At 44.9% G+C, this 18,301-nt stretch overlaps 4 protein-coding genes and 1 pseudogene across 4 annotated transcripts; 1 reads left to right on the forward strand and 4 right to left on the reverse strand.

Moving 5' to 3' along the window:
• Nucleotides 1-765: 765 nt before the first annotated feature.
• Nucleotides 766-1,898, reverse strand: LOC139781903 (uncharacterized). Its single transcript, XM_071720790.1, has 2 exons — nt 1,487-1,898; nt 766-1,421 (listed from the first exon to the last, which is right to left on the reverse strand). The coding sequence occupies exons 1-2, from the start codon at nt 1,896-1,898 to the stop codon at nt 766-768; spliced, it is 1,068 nt and encodes a 355-aa protein (XP_071576891.1).
• A 1,123-nt stretch (nt 1,899-3,021) lies between these two features.
• On the reverse strand, nt 3,022-4,295 carry LOC139781918 (uncharacterized). Its single transcript, XM_071720801.1, has one exon. It carries the CDS (start codon nt 3,993-3,995, stop codon nt 3,303-3,305), a length of 693 nt encoding a protein of 230 aa, XP_071576902.1. The 5' UTR covers nt 3,996-4,295; the 3' UTR covers nt 3,022-3,302.
• A 159-nt stretch (nt 4,296-4,454) lies between these two features.
• Nucleotides 4,455-6,391, reverse strand: LOC139781917 (uncharacterized). Its single transcript, XM_071720800.1, has one exon. The coding sequence runs from the start codon at nt 6,246-6,248 to the stop codon at nt 4,665-4,667; it is 1,584 nt and encodes a 527-aa protein (XP_071576901.1). The 5' UTR covers nt 6,249-6,391; the 3' UTR covers nt 4,455-4,664.
• A 5,239-nt stretch (nt 6,392-11,630) lies between these two features.
• LOC139781904 (uncharacterized) lies at nt 11,631-12,473 on the forward strand. Its single transcript, XM_071720791.1, has one exon. It carries the CDS (start codon nt 11,631-11,633, stop codon nt 12,471-12,473), a length of 843 nt encoding a protein of 280 aa, XP_071576892.1.
• Nucleotides 12,474-13,859: 1,386 nt separating this feature from the next.
• LOC139781905 (uncharacterized) lies at nt 13,860-15,626 on the reverse strand (annotated as a pseudogene).
• Between the last annotated feature and the right edge of the window lie 2,675 nt (nt 15,627-18,301).

Below are 18,301 nucleotides of genomic sequence, written 5' to 3' on the forward strand. Positions count from 1 at the left end.
AATATAATGCAGCGGGGAGAAATGTTTCACCTGATTCGTTCCGTAAGCGTCCACGTGATTATAGCGGTATGTCTCGACCGGCACTATTCGGAGAAGAGGTGTTTGCGCGTCACCTGTTACATAAGGCTCGCAAATATCGCAATAAACGAACATTTTATCTGGAATACCGCGCTGCAAACTACAAGGTTCACGACTATAGAAAGCTGTTTCGCGCGCATCACTATTTTCACTAATATGACCAAGTTTAATATATTTTGCAGTAAACGCTTGGTTGGAAAAAGGATAAATTGCGTAGCGTCTGACAGAAAATTTGCCATAGTATTCGGGATTATTGAGAAGAACATGACCTAAACCGAGTATTTGTAGAAGAGTATCGGAAAGGCACATATGATGTATAGATTGCATTCACTTGCGTTACAAGTAATGCTGATGTGGGTTTTTCCTCCAGTCTTCTCTTGTTGATCTAAATAAAAGTGCGAGTCAGCTTGTTTGCATGCTTCATTAATCGCCGAGATAAGTTCTCTGGTATTTTTGTAAAGTCCGAACGAAAATGTGCTTTTTTTCGCCACCTGTACTTTCTCTTTTTCTTCTTCCGGTTTAGTATCGTAGAAGAGGATTTCATTTTCCTTATAGCGCAAGTGTAAAAGAGTACTGGGAAATTGAATCTCGCTAAGCGCCACTTCCCATTCACCGTGTAAGTGTACAGATTGAGGTAATTCCGTAACGAATGACGAGGTTCTATTTTCTGGGAAATAGCGCATGCTGCTATTGCTCGGAAGAACCATGAGAAATTGGTCGTCCCTCATCTTGAGGAAGAGAAGTTAAATTCGAAGCGGGGATCCAAGAGTCGAACTTGCTGGGATAACCGCGCCAGCTAACTAACACCTGTTTATTAGCGCCGTGCCCCCTGGTCTTTATCACGCGATCGACGATAAACTCTTCTTCCTGCAAGTTTTTCTCTACCCTAGCTAATTCCTGCTCGTAAAAAATACCGTCTATGACTTCATCCGCTAAATCGCTCAATTCGTACACTCGTGGTTTTCGCCACTCGAGAACGCGGTGAATTCGAAATATCTCTTCACTCCACCTCGCCTCGTATCCTTTCTCGAAGGTAGCTTTTGTTCTACTGACGCGAACGAGGTCTCCGACACTGTATTTAGCTTTTCGTGCGCGTTTCATCTTTTCGCTCGTCCTCCATCGTCGAACTATATTTTCGCGCGCGACACGAGCGTTTTCTCTCGTAACGACAGCCGGCTGCATTCTGATGGAGGAATGACGGGTGTGATTGTAAGCGCTTACGATATCCTGCAAAACATCGACGTAGCGCCGCGTATTTTTATGCGTAAAATAGCGCCACATTCGTTCCTTCAACGTTCTGTTGAAGCGCTCGACGACGGCAGCTTTGATATCCGGATTACGGGCTACGCGAAAACGAATGTCGTTTTCTTCCAGAAACTTTTGCAACGGACGCCCGATAAATCTTTACCTTTGTCCGTTTGTAGGTATACCGGTACGCGCCCGTCACTTTTCGAGAGCACGAGCTGGAAAGCCGTCGTCACGTGATTACTCGTTTTGTCTCGTAGCGGTTCTACCCAGGCATATTTACTAAGCACGTCTATAATCACCAGAAGATACGAATATCCGTCGTTGTAACTTTTGAGATTTCGGAGCTCGATCAAATCGGCCTCCCACAGATCGTCGATATTCGTCACGGTGTAATGCAACCGTGGAAATTTTCTGCGCGATGGACGATGCAACGTGTAAGCGTCTTGCGTTTCGAGCCAGCGCGTGACTTCGTTACGGGAGAAATTCGGTTTAGCGGCTCGAGTCAGATTATCCGTTGCCGAATAGCCAGCGTAATGTCGCGGATCGTAGTAGAATTTTTCAAGTTCCGTCATTTCTGTTTACTCCAATCGAGTAAGCGTTTTTTCTTCGCCTGCTGCGAATCAACGCTACTTTTCGGTGTCTCTATCGGTGTGGAACTCCTGGGAGGTTGAAATGTCGGGATATTCGAAGAAGTAGCGGTTAATAATACCTTATTTCTCACCAGTACCGCGGGGACGTTTAAGACGCGAAGTAAACGTGCGAACTGAAGTCTCCCCGTTGCTTTCACGGTTTTTCTTTCGCGCATAGCCTCGTTTATCAGGTCGTCGATATTCGAATCTTTTATAACGCTGCCGTCTATAGTCACGACTCCATCTTCGTTCCAGCTAATTCTACTCGGAACTGCTTTATCGAATAAATACTTTAACAGCAAACGAGCATTCGGACGATAAGTTTTCGGCACGCTATCCAGTATTCTTTTAGTGCTTTTCGACATATCAAAATTACGATCGTTCGACGCGACGGCAGTGGCGGCAGCGGCGGCTGCCGCGACGTCATTTTTCGCCATAATACCGTTAGAGTGTAAAGTCGATTCGAGATCACGCGTTGTCGTCGTTTCGTAGTCACCGTCGTCGTCGTCGTTGTCGTCACGGACCACGCGAATATCGCTATCCACATTTTCGTTTTTTTCATCGTTGCGCGCGTCCCGATTTCGCTTTCGCGCTACGCGAACAAAGTGAAGATATCGCCAAAGTGCCTCTTTATATTTTTTCCATTTCTCCCCGACGTCGAGTGGCAAGGGTGAATTAAGAATGCGACCCATCTCCTCATCGAGTCGCGATAGAGGTGTCCCGGGTGTACGCACGGTAATATTTGCGTTCTCCGAATTTTCGCTGTTTTCCATCGTTCGTTCGCTACCGACGACGGCAAACGCAGCGGGGGGAGCGTTTTGTTGCGATAATTGACGCTGCATTCTTTCGAGATTTTCCGTAGTGATCAAAACCATCTTCTTTGCCCTTTCCATAACGCGCCCTTTTAATCTCTACCGCCGCCGCCGATAATCCGCGACAGTAAGGCGGTTAATATAGGTCCGATAATATAGGCATAAGAATCCGCCTCGTTGTACCATCAGCTTTCTTTTATCCTTCAAATTACAGCATTTTGACGCGATGCGACGCAGTGTCGCTTTGTATTTGCTCAATCGATTTTTTTCACGTCGCTCGAGCGGCACGTTACCTTTGAGCGTGTTGAACGCGCATTCGCCGATACACCGTATTAATTTATCGTCTGCGGTCCGTAAGAAGGTCGCGCGTTGATTTTTGTTCAAATACAGCAACGCCTCGAGAAGACAGATATTTTTCTTTCCGATCGAACGTCTGGCGTTTTTCGTCGCTCTGTCTGATTTCGCGTTATTTTCCTTCTTTTCCATCGCGAGAAAACTGACACGACTGACCAGCGCGAGCGCTAGTGCGCGCCTTTTATACGTAACCGTTGGAAAATGATCTACGCGGTACGTAGACGAAATGTGCCGTATCGTCGGGAAAGATGCACGTTCGAAAACGATATTCGTCCGGAGTTGATTGTTTCAGATCGAGTAGTAGATACCCGTGCGGCCTCGACGTGGCGTCGTAGTATGCCTCTTCTAGAAACTTTGGATCATTGGGAAAGACTTGACGCGCTAAATGACGAATTTGCGCACGATCGCGAGGATTCTTGAAAACTACGATGTAATTTGCATTGAGCGATATATCGCGTTGCCCGCGTCCCTGATGAAAAAGATTTTGCGAGATGAGAATTACGCTGAGATTCTTATGATGACTGCCTTTGGTAAAGAGATCCACGATCGCGTCGCACGATGACGATTCTCTCATAAGATCGTCGATTATCACCAATTTTGGGGAAAGCGGATCGGATGAATAATCTTCCGGACGTGGCAATCCCTCGCGAAATTCAATTATATTTTTTTTCTTCGGCACTGCTTCCTCGCGCGCGTCGTATTGTAATTGACGATAAGCCTCCTGCCACTCCGCGTAATAAAACAAAACTCCCTCGAAACGTACGTCGGACATGTGAGATAATTGTCGGAGAAAGGTTTTCACGAAGATCGTCTTCCCGCAACCGGTGGGTCCACACACGATCGACGTCCAGGGATGTTTCCAGCGCACGTCCATTTTGCGATATGATCGACTCGAATTCCGCGCGTGACTTCAAAAAGAATAATTTGAAGAGTAGAGGGGGACGGGAGGGGGGAATAAGCTAATCAACGGCGGCGGCGGTGGCGGCGGCTGCGAACGCGCGCACCAGCGTACCCCCGCAAACGCTCGCACGAGCGAACATCACCGCGGCCGTCGATCAGCTGATTCTCGCGCCGCGGTGCTCATAAGCTTATCCATGTCTTACAAGCTTATTACGATTCCGCAGCGAGAGCATCGCGATCGACGAGCTTGTACGCGATGCTCCGGGCGGAGAATAAAAATTGTGAGAAAAAATAAGCGCGGGGAAAGGGAGGGGATGAAATTATATGATGCAACTATTTACGCTTTAAATGTGAAAATATTTTATTTTTTTTTTTTTAGATTTTCTGAGGAAAGAAAACAAATTTCAAGAAATTTTATATTTAAACACCCACACACACACACACACAGAATATATTTACTTATCGCTACATTATATTTTTAGTTACATATGTACAAAAATCCTTTTTCACTTACAACTATTTTTACAAAATTAAAAAACTTTACAATATAATACGAAAACATTTTTCTTTTTTTTTACCCTAATGTGGCAGAAAACGTGTTAGCCTAACTTAAAAATAAAGAAGAAGAAGGAGAAAAAGTTATTCACTCCACGTAACCGTACGGAAGTGAATAACGATTATTGATAAATCTACGTTTTACCAATACCGGTGCACACGTTTTCGTTTCTTCGCGAGTTATAATGTCGTGAAACGCGGTGCGTCGAATTGCACTAAAACGCAGATTTATTGCCGTCCCCGCCGACGACGTTCCTCCCTCCTCCTCTCCTCTACCCTCTCTCTCTCTTTGTATTATTAAGTTTTTAATACTATTGAAATTTACAGCTAAAGAATTCTTATAATTTAAAGTAATACCTTTTACTTTACACGACTCTACAGTACGTCCGTCCGGTGTACGAATAATATAAGCGTAGAATTTTGGCCCTCCCGACACGAACTTCTCGATATAGGTGCCGCGGCCGTAGCTCTCGAGCTCGTCCGTCATGTCGCCGAGGAAGTTACCGGTGCGCGGTTCGTACTCGTTCGGATCGCCTGTACTTAAATATATACAAGAGTCGGTATCGTAATATAAAACGCGCCTATCTAATGCTTCTAAATATTCGTATAGTTTTAAGCGCGCTTGTGCCGTCGTGTACGCCGCGATCACGACATTTGTCAATGGGGAAGCCACGACGGCCTCATCTCGTAGCCGCCACGAAGCATATATCACCTCGTCGTTAACGGGTAATATGTCGATTATCTCGTGCTCGGGACTCGTGAGCAAAGTCATGAAACGCTGACAAGATTTCACGACCTCGGTCTTAGGCAAATTGGTTCGCTGGCCGAATTTTCCCCAGAAAGAATTTAAGCAGAGTTTCGCGACCGAGCGCAGGCCAGGATTCCGGACGATATTGTTCTTATCGAGAACAACACCCTCGGTTTCCGCGTATTCTCGCAGGTATCGTTCTTTCGCCTCGTCATCATGACAATCGCTCGGCCACCCACTAGCTTCTTGTTTTAATTTTAAAAACGTATTTATATATTCGGCGAACAAACCGCCCTGCCGAGTACCGGGGTCATATCGCGCAACTTTATATTGCCATATTTCGCTTACTTTTGTCACGAGATAACCTTTCTCGACGGCTTTGCGCAATTCGACGGATACCCAAGTACCCTCGAATTCCCGATCGGCGGGGTTATCGTGAGTGCACGCGGCCTGCGAGAACGTTTCGCAGCAACTACGACATAACGCGAACAATAATTTTCCGCGTACGCGATATGGGAGTACCGGGTGAAAAAGATCGCGCGGTGCAAGTACTCGACATCGGATGAGACCTTCGAGCGAATCAAAATTATAGTTCGGCGCAGTTCCGATTAACGCTCGGCATTCTTCGCCGATAAAAATATCGGGGTGACCGATCGGAAAAGCACCGGTTTTCAATACGTACGGGTACAGAGAGCATACGTCCACGTAACGTATTTTCTCCGTACCCCGAATTTCGCGACGGGTGGCGATGTTTCCCGTGCGTCCTCCGTAAAACGCGTCGCGAGGATCGAGAGGCGCGTGTTTCAATAATGGATGATTTTCTAGATAATCCCTCATCGCCTGATTTTCTCGCAACTCACGGTCGAAAGCGCACTCCCACATCTCCGTCACAAGGTACCCCTTTCTTTGGAGACGACATGTCATCGCGAGTGTTCGTTCGTAGCGCGCGTCGATCGTGTCCTCGCGATTTGCGGTCGAAGGCGTTTTATCGCGATTTACCTGAAAACATGTGGGACATCCGTGCCAAAAGCAACCGTGAAATTGTAGTACGTAACGTCGCGTCTCGTCGTCGTCGTCGTCGTCGTCGTCGTCGTCATTAGTCGGCGTCTCGTAATATCCGTCAACGCGCGTGCCGTCGATTTTATGTTCGCGCCCCCGCCCTGCGTGAATTATGGGATGTCCGAGCTCGCGCTCCATCCACACTAACCACTGTAGAGCTTTGCGCGAGTGATTATCGACGAATCTATATCCCCTCGCAGGAATGACTCCTATCTCTTCCTTGCGCAGAAAGTTTTTGCGAAAAACTCTCATGCACGTAGAGGCGATAGTCGTGCATTCCACGAACGGACACACGTTTCCGCATTCCAAAAAAATTTTTCTGTAAGCCATGCACGCGCGTCGAAGAATATCCACGTCGTTACGGCAATATTTAATAATTTCACTTTGAAAATTAAAAATGAAGTTGTTACGCGTCATCTCCGCGTGCCACGAAAGAAACCGTTCGCGTTCTTCCGCTTTCATATGCTCGGGAGAAAAATATCGTGTGTCGGGTATCGGACCGATATAATCTTGATTTCCGCGGGTGTTAAACAAATGTGGAAAAATGCCTTTATCCGATGTATCCTGTAGCCCGAAAGCTTTAGGTAATTCGGATAATTTCATCGGCATATAATTTAAACTATCGATAAATTTTGTATGTCCGACCGTCATCACGACAATTTTCGTTCCGTTTAAAATTACTTGTGGCTGTTCCGTCATTTCTGTATTTTCAACTAAATACTTCAGAATAAATTGCGCGTCGAACGCTTTCGCATTATGCGCGATGCAAATAATTTTTTTGTAACATTTCGTCGTTCGCGTTACAAATTCGACGAACTCTTGTACAGGATCACGACAAAATACAAATTCGCGCACTCCGCACCAACGGCATTGCTCCGACATGACGTCTATCGCGGCACACGTTTCGCAAATCTGTTGCGCAACGCAGAGAGTCGGTACGTGAACTTTGACGTTGTCCGTACCCTCGAGCGTCTCGTCTTGACGCGTTTCGAAATCATAGAACACGAATGCGACGCGTTCTTTTTTGCTACGTTTGTTCGTTGCTTCCGTGCCGACATTTTCGTTAGCAGGCGCTACCCGCTCTCCCCGTGCCAACGTAGTACTCGTACTCTCGCCCGGGTCTTCGTTTACTTCGGCATTACGGTGAAGAGGCCGCATGAAACATAAATGATTAGCGGACTGCAACGAACAACACGTCTTGCAATACGAAACGCCGCATTCGTGTCGCGAACCTCTCTTGACGAATCGCCCGCAATTATCGCAAATCTTCACGGAACTGCAGACGCTCGCGAGCGATTTACCGTCGTAAGATTTTTGCGCGAGATGACGTTCGAAACACGAATTTCCGAAAAACGCACGATTACACGCCGCGCACCTAACAATTTCTACTTCAGGATTCTCGCACGAGGGAGTGGCGTAACAACGCGGACATTTTTTCGAACAGCGATGTCCTCTGTCTTTACGATACGCAGTGTTGCACGACACGCAAAATTCTTTTTGAGTACCGGCGGCAGCATTCAAATTCAATATCGGGTTGTAATGGTGCGTACGCTCGTAATACATAATATTTAAACGACACGTAGGTTCGCGTTCTAACGAGGCGAGTAATTCGGCGCCGTCGTACACAGGATTCTCGCCTCTACCAAAGTTGTTGGAATTATATACGATTATTGCTATATTTTCATTTGCGAGAAAATGTTGAAAACGCGCGATCTCCGGAATTCCGCACCCGTCTTCGGGTATCGTAACACCGGCGTTCCTCACCAGCTCCAACGCTAATTCACGCTGAAGCGCGGAAGTCCGGCATCTTACGGTATTCCACCTGTCGTGCAACACTCCCGTACGTAGATTTCCGCGCTCGCGATAAATTCGTGCCAACACGAGGGAACGAGGTAGGCACAAATTATCGCTATTCCCGAGATCTAAAATTGACCGCTTAGTGATGGCCGTTAACCTCTTTATCGCACCCCCACGCCCCACTGGCATCGCAACGTTGAAAACGCGCACGTCGAAATTTTGCGCGATATCTATTCCCCCGTTACTTTGCGCGATCGAGCTCACGAGATCCCATATATTCTCGGGAGTTAAGTCTCGTGCCGGGCGAAACGATAGACCCGCCGGACCGTGCGTTAGTTCCGCCGACTCAAACGATAATCCGACGTAATCTCCCGGCCCAGTCGTACGTAACGCATACGCGTGAATCTCGCGGAACGCGTTTTCTAGCCAACGCACGGTATCCTCGCCTACGGGTATCGGTCGTACTCGAAAACTGGCCTCCCTACCGAGTATCCGGAAATTTCTAAATTGACGCGCGTTTTCTGCCACTAAATCTATAAAATTAAATTGTCCGACCTGACGTTCCTGCTGACGTGCCTGTACCAGATGTTCCTCTTGTTCCCTCTCCACGGGGGTATTTTCCCCCTCCTCCGCCTGGCCGTCTCTCTGCGACTGAGATCCGTCAGCGTCGGTAGCAGCAGCAGTATTTTCCCCCTCCTCCTCCCCACTAGCACTCTGCGTTTGCGAATCATCATCGTCAGTGTTCGGAGCAACAGCAACGGTAGGACGGTCCGCACCTCCTCCACCCGACTGTACTGAAAAAATTAAAAAACTTAGTCTCATATAATATTGATTTATATTGAGTTTAAAGAGTTAAAATTTTTTACGACCGCGATAGAGCATACTAAGGTAACTCACCTTTAGTTGCTTTTATTACTAGCGTAGGTCGGTGTTCTTCTTCTTTTTAAATCTTTTTAAATCTTTGTCTCTTATTCATTTTCCGGAGACAAAGGTCGAACCGGGGAGTAAGAAACATCTAATCAGAAATAATTACTTGTGATTAGATCAATAAATTACGGAAATAAAAATATAATATAATAGAGAAATATTATTACCTTCATATTCGTTAGCTGCGTATCTCTCGTCGTCGTCGTCGTCGTCGTTATCGTCATCGGAATCGCTAATATCATCATCGATATTATTAATATTATTTTCACTCTCCTCCTCCTCCTCCTCCTCCTCCTCCTCCTCCTCCTCCTCCTCCTCCTCCTCCTGCGTATCTTGCTGCGGTTCTTCTGCGTTTCGAACGTCTTCTTCTTGTTCTTGTTCTTGTGCTTCCTCCTCTTCCTCCTCCTCCTCCTCCTCCTCCTCCTCCTCTTCCTCCTCGGATTCCATTAATATTCGGTCGATTACCTCGTCGATGCCCGGAGTGAAAACATCATCATCTAATTGCGATTCTTCCCTTCCTGGTAAAATGTAACATTTCGGTTATTTCTTTTATTCGCTGCTAAATTTTTATCTTAACTTATTTTTTGAAACTTACGAGGCGTAAACACGGCCGAATCGGGTGAGCTCACAATTCTCACCTCCTCTTCTTCTTGTTCTACTTCTTCTTCATCATCGTCATCTAAAACAGTATAAATTATATTTTTTATTATACTAATATTGCAAGAGTTAGCTTTTACGTGTTATTATTAGTCTCTTACCAGAAGATAAATCGATGACGGGGATGTTTGCGGGTGGTGGTGCCGCGAATCTAGCTCTTCCTATAAAATTTAATATTTATAATAATCGTTATTTTTAATAATTAATTAATTTTATTATTTCCAACTTACGTGCTGGTACTGCCTCCTCAGCAATGTCCTCTTCCGCTCGACGTCTCTGTCCTCGTCGGACCGGTTGGACAACGGCAATGCGGTTCTCCACTATTAAATTAATTTAAATTTTAATGATAAACTCCGCTATATTAAAATTTTAAGGTACAATTTTTATTTCTAACACTTACCTGTTCCTCCGTTACGACGCAGGAATCTTGCTATATGGCCTCTTCCTGCGTCTTCTTCTTCGTGACCAAAAGTTTCACGCGCTTCTAATATGCTCGAAATGATGTTCACCAATCTTTCGTTTCTCCTGCAGTAACCCAGTTCATGCATAACGCATAACAGGGTACTGGAGCACTCACCCGCGAAACGTCCGAATAATCTGTAATTAGACTCTTCGTCGTTTGACACTGCTTCTACAAACTCGCGTTGCTCATTTAAGCGATTGCTTAAATTGCAACTCACTTTAAAAAACTCCACTAAAATTACACGGAGAGACATTTTTTCGAAGCACTACACTTGCCTGACTGACTAAGAGCGTACAAGACGACTCCAGTAAGATCGGATAAGTAAGAACTAACTCTTAGCTATGGTGTTACAGGCTATTTATAGTTGGAAATATTTCCAAAACCAACTAGAATAAAGGTATGTCAAAAATTGTCTAGCTAGGATATTGGCCTCAACAAATTTGAGGCTTTCCCCACTCTCTACCCACTCTCCCTTACCGATGAAAGCGTGAAAATTTTCGGTGAAAGCTTTTCTATGTCTTTACTCTTCCATTCTCGAAAACAAATTTTTTTATCTAAGGGCTTACAAAGAATTCTTTATTAGAAATTTCTATAGTAGTGCTTTGTTCCAACATACATTTAGTAGGATTTATGACTACAACCCAGAAAATTTATTGATTTATTGTTCCCAACACAAAAAGAGTTCGGTTAAACACACAATCGGTTTACACAAAAACACATTTTTATCTAAAAACTTACAAAGAATTCTCCATTGAATTTTTCTACTAATGCTATATGTCCCATTAACTAGAAGGATTTATTACTACAACCGGAAAATTTATTGTTTTATTGTTTCCAACACAAAAGAGATCGGTTAAATTTTACACAAAACATTTTTTTTTTTCTAAAAACTTACAAAAGTTCCTCTATTGAATTTTTCTACTAATGTTACATTACCAACATAGAAAGATTTATTACTACTACAACTCGGAAAATTTATTGATTTATTGCTTCCGGCAGAAGAAGAGCTTGGATAGATTTTTGTTGTTCCTTTATTTCTTAGAAATATTTTTATTTAAAAATTTTTTAACTATTACACTTTTTGTATAAAATTTTTAGCCGATCTTTTTATTAACAAATTTTCTTAGCTCCCTATACATCAGAATTTATAGTTTAAACTAACAAAATCTAGAAAAGTCTAGAAAAATCTAGAGTTTTCTAATTTTTTTCTGCGCGCGCCGCCTAATTTTTCTAAAACGACGCAGGCGAAGTTAACGTTTTGACTAACGTTACGAAGTCAAAATCATTCGAGTCCCATCGTTCGAAGCGACAAGTCGTACACCAGTTAAAAAGTATAACTCTCACATCTGACTTTTCAATTAGTGTTTGTGTGTTTCTGCCGATATTACGAAGAAATAAGAACAATGGCTAGTCACAGAGAAGACGCTAATAATTCTGAGAAGCGGATGTTCACACGCGTTATTCCTGATAAAGGGATTTCCGATAAGGGACGCTACTTCGAGGGAAGAAACGAGCAATTACATATGCTGCTATCGACAACATATGGACTCAACAGCTCCCATACGAAGAGAATTCACGTGGGTTTACAAGCAACATCCGAGGGGGTTTTCGTGCCGCTGGTCAAATTAACCGGCAACTGTGCGGACGGCGTTTATTTCGACGAGAAATCGTGGCAGCAGTTTCAAGAGAACATGGGACTCGTGAGCGAATATTTAAATGGAGAAACCAAATTGAAGCCGAATTCTATCTCCATTAACAATATCTCCGTCAATTTTACTTCGGCCTACGGAGCAAGATCCATATTGTTGGCGTACAAGGAAAACGAGGAGAGTACTTCCACCGGGATGGATCAACGAACAGACGAGGAAAATTGTCCACCGACGAAGAAACGAAAAACTTTCGCAGTGGCAATTGTGATGCAGAAGCCTACATTTATCGGACTGAAAAATATTGCGAAATGTATCGATGCACATTTATCACAATTAAAATCAGTGGCTGAAAATGTTAACAATTGCGCACGTTATCTTATTAAAGAAATAGAATTAAATCTTCCTAACAATTATATAGATGAAGATATTGTGAAATTAACTCTCAGAGGAAATTACAACGACATCGAGCGTAATGTACGTACGCAAATAACCGATTTAACTTTCCTCGATATGTATTTTAATATAGTATTTTTAGAACTTATTTTGCTGCGCTTCACCGAAATCCGTCGTATAATTTTGTCGAATCGCGGAATGTAAATTTTATAAAATTATTGTTTGAACAATTTGTATTTTTCCCATGAAGAAGAATTTGTAATAAACATTTTTTGTAACTTCTACTTTCTTCTATTTTTTCAATCCTCACGTTCTCCGCAACAAATTCCTTTTCATTTATTTTTCAGAATTAGTTGAAGTCTACCTCGTAAATATTTTTCGAATGCGTTCAATAATAAAAACTTTTATTTAAAACGAAATAATCTTGTCACGTTACAAAGCAAACCTGTCCGTTCCTGTTTTACCCTCTCCTTTCTCTAGAAAATAAGTTTCACGTATTTCATTGTTTCGAAAACTCTTTGTCCAGACCCAAGTCCTAAAAGAACACGGTCATAAATCATGAAATCTATTCTCTGAAAACATAAAAATTCCACTTTCCGTTTTCGACATCTTAGCATCATATCCTTATTTTAGCTTAGCGTCGTCTACCACGTGCTCCCGCCAAAATGGCGCTGGTCGACACTTCCGCTATTTTTCCTTGTGACTTAGCGTCGTTCACCACGTGCAGGCCCAAAAAGACGCTGGACCCTTTAGGCGGGAGAGACAATCAGACGCTGGGTAGGTATGGGGTATCCAATCAGAACGCGCCATTTAGTTACTATTTCGAATCCGACATTTTTGTTTCGTAGTCTTTTACCACGTGCAGCCCCAAAAAAGTCACTAGACACTAGACACCCTAGGCGCGGGAGAGCCAATCAGACGCTGGGTAGGTATGGGGTATCCAATCAAAACGCTCCATTTGAAGCCGCCATTTTTGACTCCTACTCTTCCACCACGTGCTACCCCCTCAAAGCCGCCAGACGCCTCAGGGGGGAGGGCCAATCAGACGCTGGGTAGGTATGGGGTATCCAATCAAATCGCTCCATTTAATTACCTCGTTACCCCCTCCCCTCAGGCGGCAGCCAATCAGAGCGCTCCGAGGTCACGTGGGCAGACCGTCTGGCCACGCCCCTGGCGCCGGAGGGGTCGGTGGAGGGGGTTTGTTTTGACGCCCCATACCTACCCACTTACTACTGGCGTACACGACATATGGAAGCCGCTCTTTCCTGCTGTGATTCTTGAAACTCAGCCACTTGTCGTCCTTGCTCGGTAGTCGGATTGCGCAGTTGTTTATCTTCTGACAGTCGACGGTGTGCGCTTCCAATTTCTCGCTCGTGTAGAAATAGTGCAAACATCTGCAAAAAAAACAAATATTGTAAATTATTAAATAAAATATTTTATAATTTTATTAAAAAGGAGTATAAGTACTCACCGATCGCAAAAGTATTTCCGACCACGGTGCGTGCTCAATTGCGAGCTAACGAGACGCGATAGATTCTTGATCCACGCGAAATGCCCCACGTTGTCGTTTCGCGGGTCCTGCACGTACAGCAGATTTACGTGTTTGCTCATCTTCCAGTCGGTGAGTCGTATCGGGAGAACGTTCGGCGTCTTCTCCCCCTCGACAGTATATACGTTGATCGACACGTCGTTGAATCGTTCGAAGTTTTTAATTTGACTCAACGTCACTGGAAACTCAATGTCTCGTAAATTTAATACTGTTGTATAATGAGGATACGAAGATTCCCGTTCCGAATGTCTTTCGGCTGGATGTAGAGCAGCCACCACCGACCACGCGAAGCATGCATTGTCCATCGATTGCACGTTGATCACCGCTCCCTTCAATTTAATTTGTTGCGGTAATTTGATGTAACATCCCGCGCGCAAAGGATTGTACTTGTTCACGTTCACTGTCAAATTGAGTATACGCGATAATATGCCCACCCGCTGTCGCGTTCCTGAAACTCTTCTAGGGACGATAAAGTAGGCTTGATAACGTGTCGCTTGTACCACTCGCGCAGATCGGACCGATCGGACGAACGAAAGAGTTCGCAGTTTCTCGTGTTGACACTTTTGTTCGCACGTTTGTCACCCGTCACAAACTCGCCGTTGAACACAGTGTTTATCTTTACACTTGCGTGTCTTTGCATGACGTTCCGCACATGATCGAGCACGATGACTTCAGCATCTTCGAGAAATTTTTGCGGTTCGATGTGATTGATATTTATCACCGCACCGGTCAATACACGGCTTTCGAACGCGGTATCGATCTCTCGCCAAACGAGTCTTTCCGCGTTATCGTCACTACTAGTGCCCGCCGCGTACTCACCACCGATATGTACGAACCGTCTCTGTAATAGGGTCATCGCACCTTCGAGTCGCGCGATTCTTGCCACTAAAGATTGTCTGTTTCCGACAGTTTGAGAGCCGTCTGAGAGCCGCGGACGTTTGGAACGACAGTCTTCTTCGAGCCGCTCGATAAACTCCTCGCATCGCTGTGCCCATGCAAAATATTCGCCCAAGGTAGCGATTTGGTCGGATCGTTCCAACAGGTCGCGTTCCGTTTCATCGGGATGTTCTATGTTTTTTTTTTTAGATCACGTCACATTCTTCGATGAAGCACTTGCACGTGACTCGATCACACGCTGAACAATATCGTTTGCAACGTTGAATTTCAAAGTGCATAAACATAAAATTTACAGGATTGAAGTAGGGGACATTAAAGTGATTAAGTTCCCAATTATCAATATCATCACAGTTACGTTCATCGGTTCTTTGAAGCATTAATAGATGATTAGGATTATCGAGACGGCCAGGGTACATATACATACGTACCGAATTGTTCATCACAACCAATTCGACGTATTTTCCAATACCTGTATGAATCTTAATGTATGTTGCTTCACAATCGTCGAGCTTTTCAAAAATTTTAGACGCCCAATAGCGATAGTCAACAATAGGTTTAATATAATACGGCACAACGTCAGCACGGCGAGCTGCACGTGATTTTTCCTCGCTAACGCACTCGTCCCGCAGCCGTCGATACACTTTTCGTTTCACGTTAGAACTCCAATCATAAGGAGAATTCGAGGTATCGATAACGACTCTTTGTCTAGCAATGCGGTGACCGGTTCCGCGTATACCTAGTTCGCGATCGCGAAGAAACTGTACCGGTGATATTCGTAGCACATCCGTCAATTTCACTCTTTGATCTTTTTTACGCAAACTATCGGCGACATCTGTTGTAATATCTTCCATTGTTAAAACATCCACAGATTTTGGAGACTCTACAGAATTCTCTTCAATTATCCACACCATGTTGCGCACGTTATATATAATGTCTCACTCGCGATAATGTTTTTTATCACTTTATGCAAATCGGACACATGTTGCACGATAATATTTGGTACAATGGAGTGTGACAATCTCCGCAAAATCGACCATTTATTACGTTGTACGGTTCGGTTACATGCTCTCGATATTCACGTATGTGCTCACCAGTGTCTGGTACAGCGATCATACACGAATAACACAGTTTATCCAAACCGTATCTAAAATAAAAATAAACTGCGCAACACTTCGTATGTCTATTCAACGCTAAAAATTCGGAACGCGACACTGTTTTTTTCATAACTTCTCTACGGTTATCGTCTTCATCACTGTTGTAAGCGCTGTCCGGTGACAATGGACGATCTTTGTCGGATGAATCTACATCCATTATTGCCTCGAAATTATTGTCCATCTCGCGTGCAAATCGGGCACATATTACACGGAAATATCATATACAATGCTTCATGACATCTTGAACAACACCGGGTATGCATCATTCCGCGTAACTCAACGTAGTGTTTTCGGCGAGCGTACATGTAATCGCCAAGGTCCGATAGAACAACCATGCACGGAACACATAGTGCAAGTGCACCACCCGTTGAATAATAAAAATATATTACGCAACGTTTCGTACGTAAATTTAGTGCAACGATTTCCCGACGCATCACTATTCTATCGATGACTTTTTCATAATCGTCGTCTTCATCACTGAAATAATCACTGTCGTCCGTTAACGCGCGATCCTCGTCTACATCTATATCGAAATTATTGTCATCTCCTTTATCGTAAAAAATATTCCTCTGTATTGAATACTCGGCAGAAAAAAACTTCACCTCCGAGTATAAATGTTCGCGTTGCGAAAACTAGCCGAAGACTGATCCGCAAGATGTGGATCCATAATCATCCTGGCGACAATGGATGCTATGCGTTTGTATAATTGTCGTTAGACATATTTTGTTTATACATTCCAGCAGCCGGACTTCGGCGCTCGCTTTTTGTAATATGCCGCGCCATAACCGAATACCGCCGCGACGGTTAAATCGTAATCGGCAGCGGTTCTTCCTAGAAAAAACATGAAGAGGACTCCGCAACGGTTAAATCGTCATGGGTGACAAATTTTATCAATTGTTTACCTCGGCTATTTTATCTTTAAACCGTCGTCGGACCATCGGTGCTCGCTTTTGTAGTGTGAGACGCCGTAACCAAATGGCGGCTCGCATGTTCTACAAGGGTGAGATCATTGCAGAGACAAGTGTCTAACTCGCTATTTTGTTTATAGTCGCCGATAAAATTCCAGCAGCCGAACGGCGCCCGTTAGTAATACCCCGCGCCGAAAACGCGAATCCCCTTCCCCGCGGACCCCCTCGCCCTAGAACGCGGACACCTACCCCCCCCCCGTCGGCGGTACCCCTCGCCCTAGAACGCTGATACCTACCCCCCCCCCCTCGGCCTAGAACGCAGACACCTACCCCCCCCCCCCCCGCGGACTCCCTCGGTCAAGAACGTGGACACCTAACCCCCCCCCCCCCTTGGCGGTACTCCTTGTCAACGATATGTTTATCAATATTTGATAAACAACATGTCCCGACGCGCTCGCCGCCCTCGAGTCCCTCCCACGCCCCGCTCCCCCCTCGGAGCTCCCGGGGCCGTAGGCACACAGTATTCCTACTCTCCACCGACCAACGAATCGAGAACTCCCAACAACGGTAGAATCGGCAAGATATCACCGTGTTTCGCCGCCGGAAGTATCCGTTTTTTCGAATCCGCTCTCTTCTTCTTCATCTTCGTCTTTGTCTTCGTCTTCGTCTTCATTTTCAAACCCATTCCGAGCTTCCTCTTAGCCTTCATGGCCGCCCAGACGGCTGTAGCTGCAGCTCTCTCGCAGAGAGTCGAGTCTTTCGCGGCGACACGTCCTAGCGCTCTCTCGGCGAGTATCTTGTCGGCCGCGTGTCTCTCGGTGAGATCGTTGCTTCGAGAATAAGCTATGTCGTATTCGCGACACGCTGCGTCCAATGGATTAATACCTTGATCGCCTCTTGCCAATCGTTTTTTTAAATAAGTGCCCGGACCACAAAACTGATAGCCGGGGATATGTAATTCGATCGGAAGTGCGTTTATCGCGCGATTTAATAAGCCTTTGCCTATTTTCGTTGGCATTCGCCGCAATCTTTTATAAATGGCGCGGGACCGTCGATGTGCGTTCGCTGCCACGGTTGATTGTAATGCTCGTAACAGCGACAATATGTCTGAACCTCTGAATCTGTCTTTATATGTTCCGGAAGATTGTCCCACACGTAGTGGACGTGATCACCACACATTCGCAGCAGAACAGGTTTCGGCACAAATTGTAGCTGTTCGACGCTCAAATCGCGGATATCGGAAGGTCTCGACAGCAGAACGAACATCTTTGCTACTGAGCGATTCGCAGTTCCACGCATCTATAAATAGGCGTTCGGCCAGAAGCTCCAGTGGACAGTCTGAAAAATGAGATTCGTGCGACAACCGTTGACGAGTCGCGTGACGAATTGCGACGACAGGTTACGGTCGATGGGGACCCTGATAACCGCCAACGATAGAAAACGATAAAAAATTTCTTATCGTTTTTAATAAGGTTAGTGAATCGTTTATTTACGATACTCTATCAGAAATTTAAGTTCCAAAAT

This window comes from Temnothorax nylanderi, unplaced genomic scaffold, assembly GCF_030848795.1.
Source record: "Temnothorax nylanderi isolate EJ_2023f unplaced genomic scaffold, tnyl_v1.0 TNYL_tig0374_pilon, whole genome shotgun sequence".
Taxonomy (NCBI): domain Eukaryota; kingdom Metazoa; phylum Arthropoda; class Insecta; order Hymenoptera; family Formicidae; genus Temnothorax; species Temnothorax nylanderi.

Excerpts from the sequence above, each read along its gene's own strand:
- LOC139781903 (XM_071720790.1), bottom strand. The coding sequence starts at position 1,898 with ATGACGGAACTTGAAAAATTCTACTACGATCCGCGACATTACGCTGGC. Across the intron at positions 1,422-1,486 it reads ATACCTACAAACGGACAAAG|CCCGTAATCCGGATATCAAA; the intron begins GTAAAGATTTAT and ends GTTTTCGCGTAG.
- LOC139781918 (XM_071720801.1), bottom strand. The coding sequence starts at position 3,995 with ATGGACGTGCGCTGGAAACATCCCTGGACGTCGATCGTGTGTGGACCC.
- LOC139781917 (XM_071720800.1), bottom strand. The coding sequence starts at position 6,248 with ATGACATGTCGTCTCCAAAGAAAGGGGTACCTTGTGACGGAGATGTGG.
- LOC139781904 (XM_071720791.1), top strand. The coding sequence starts at position 11,631 with ATGGCTAGTCACAGAGAAGACGCTAATAATTCTGAGAAGCGGATGTTC.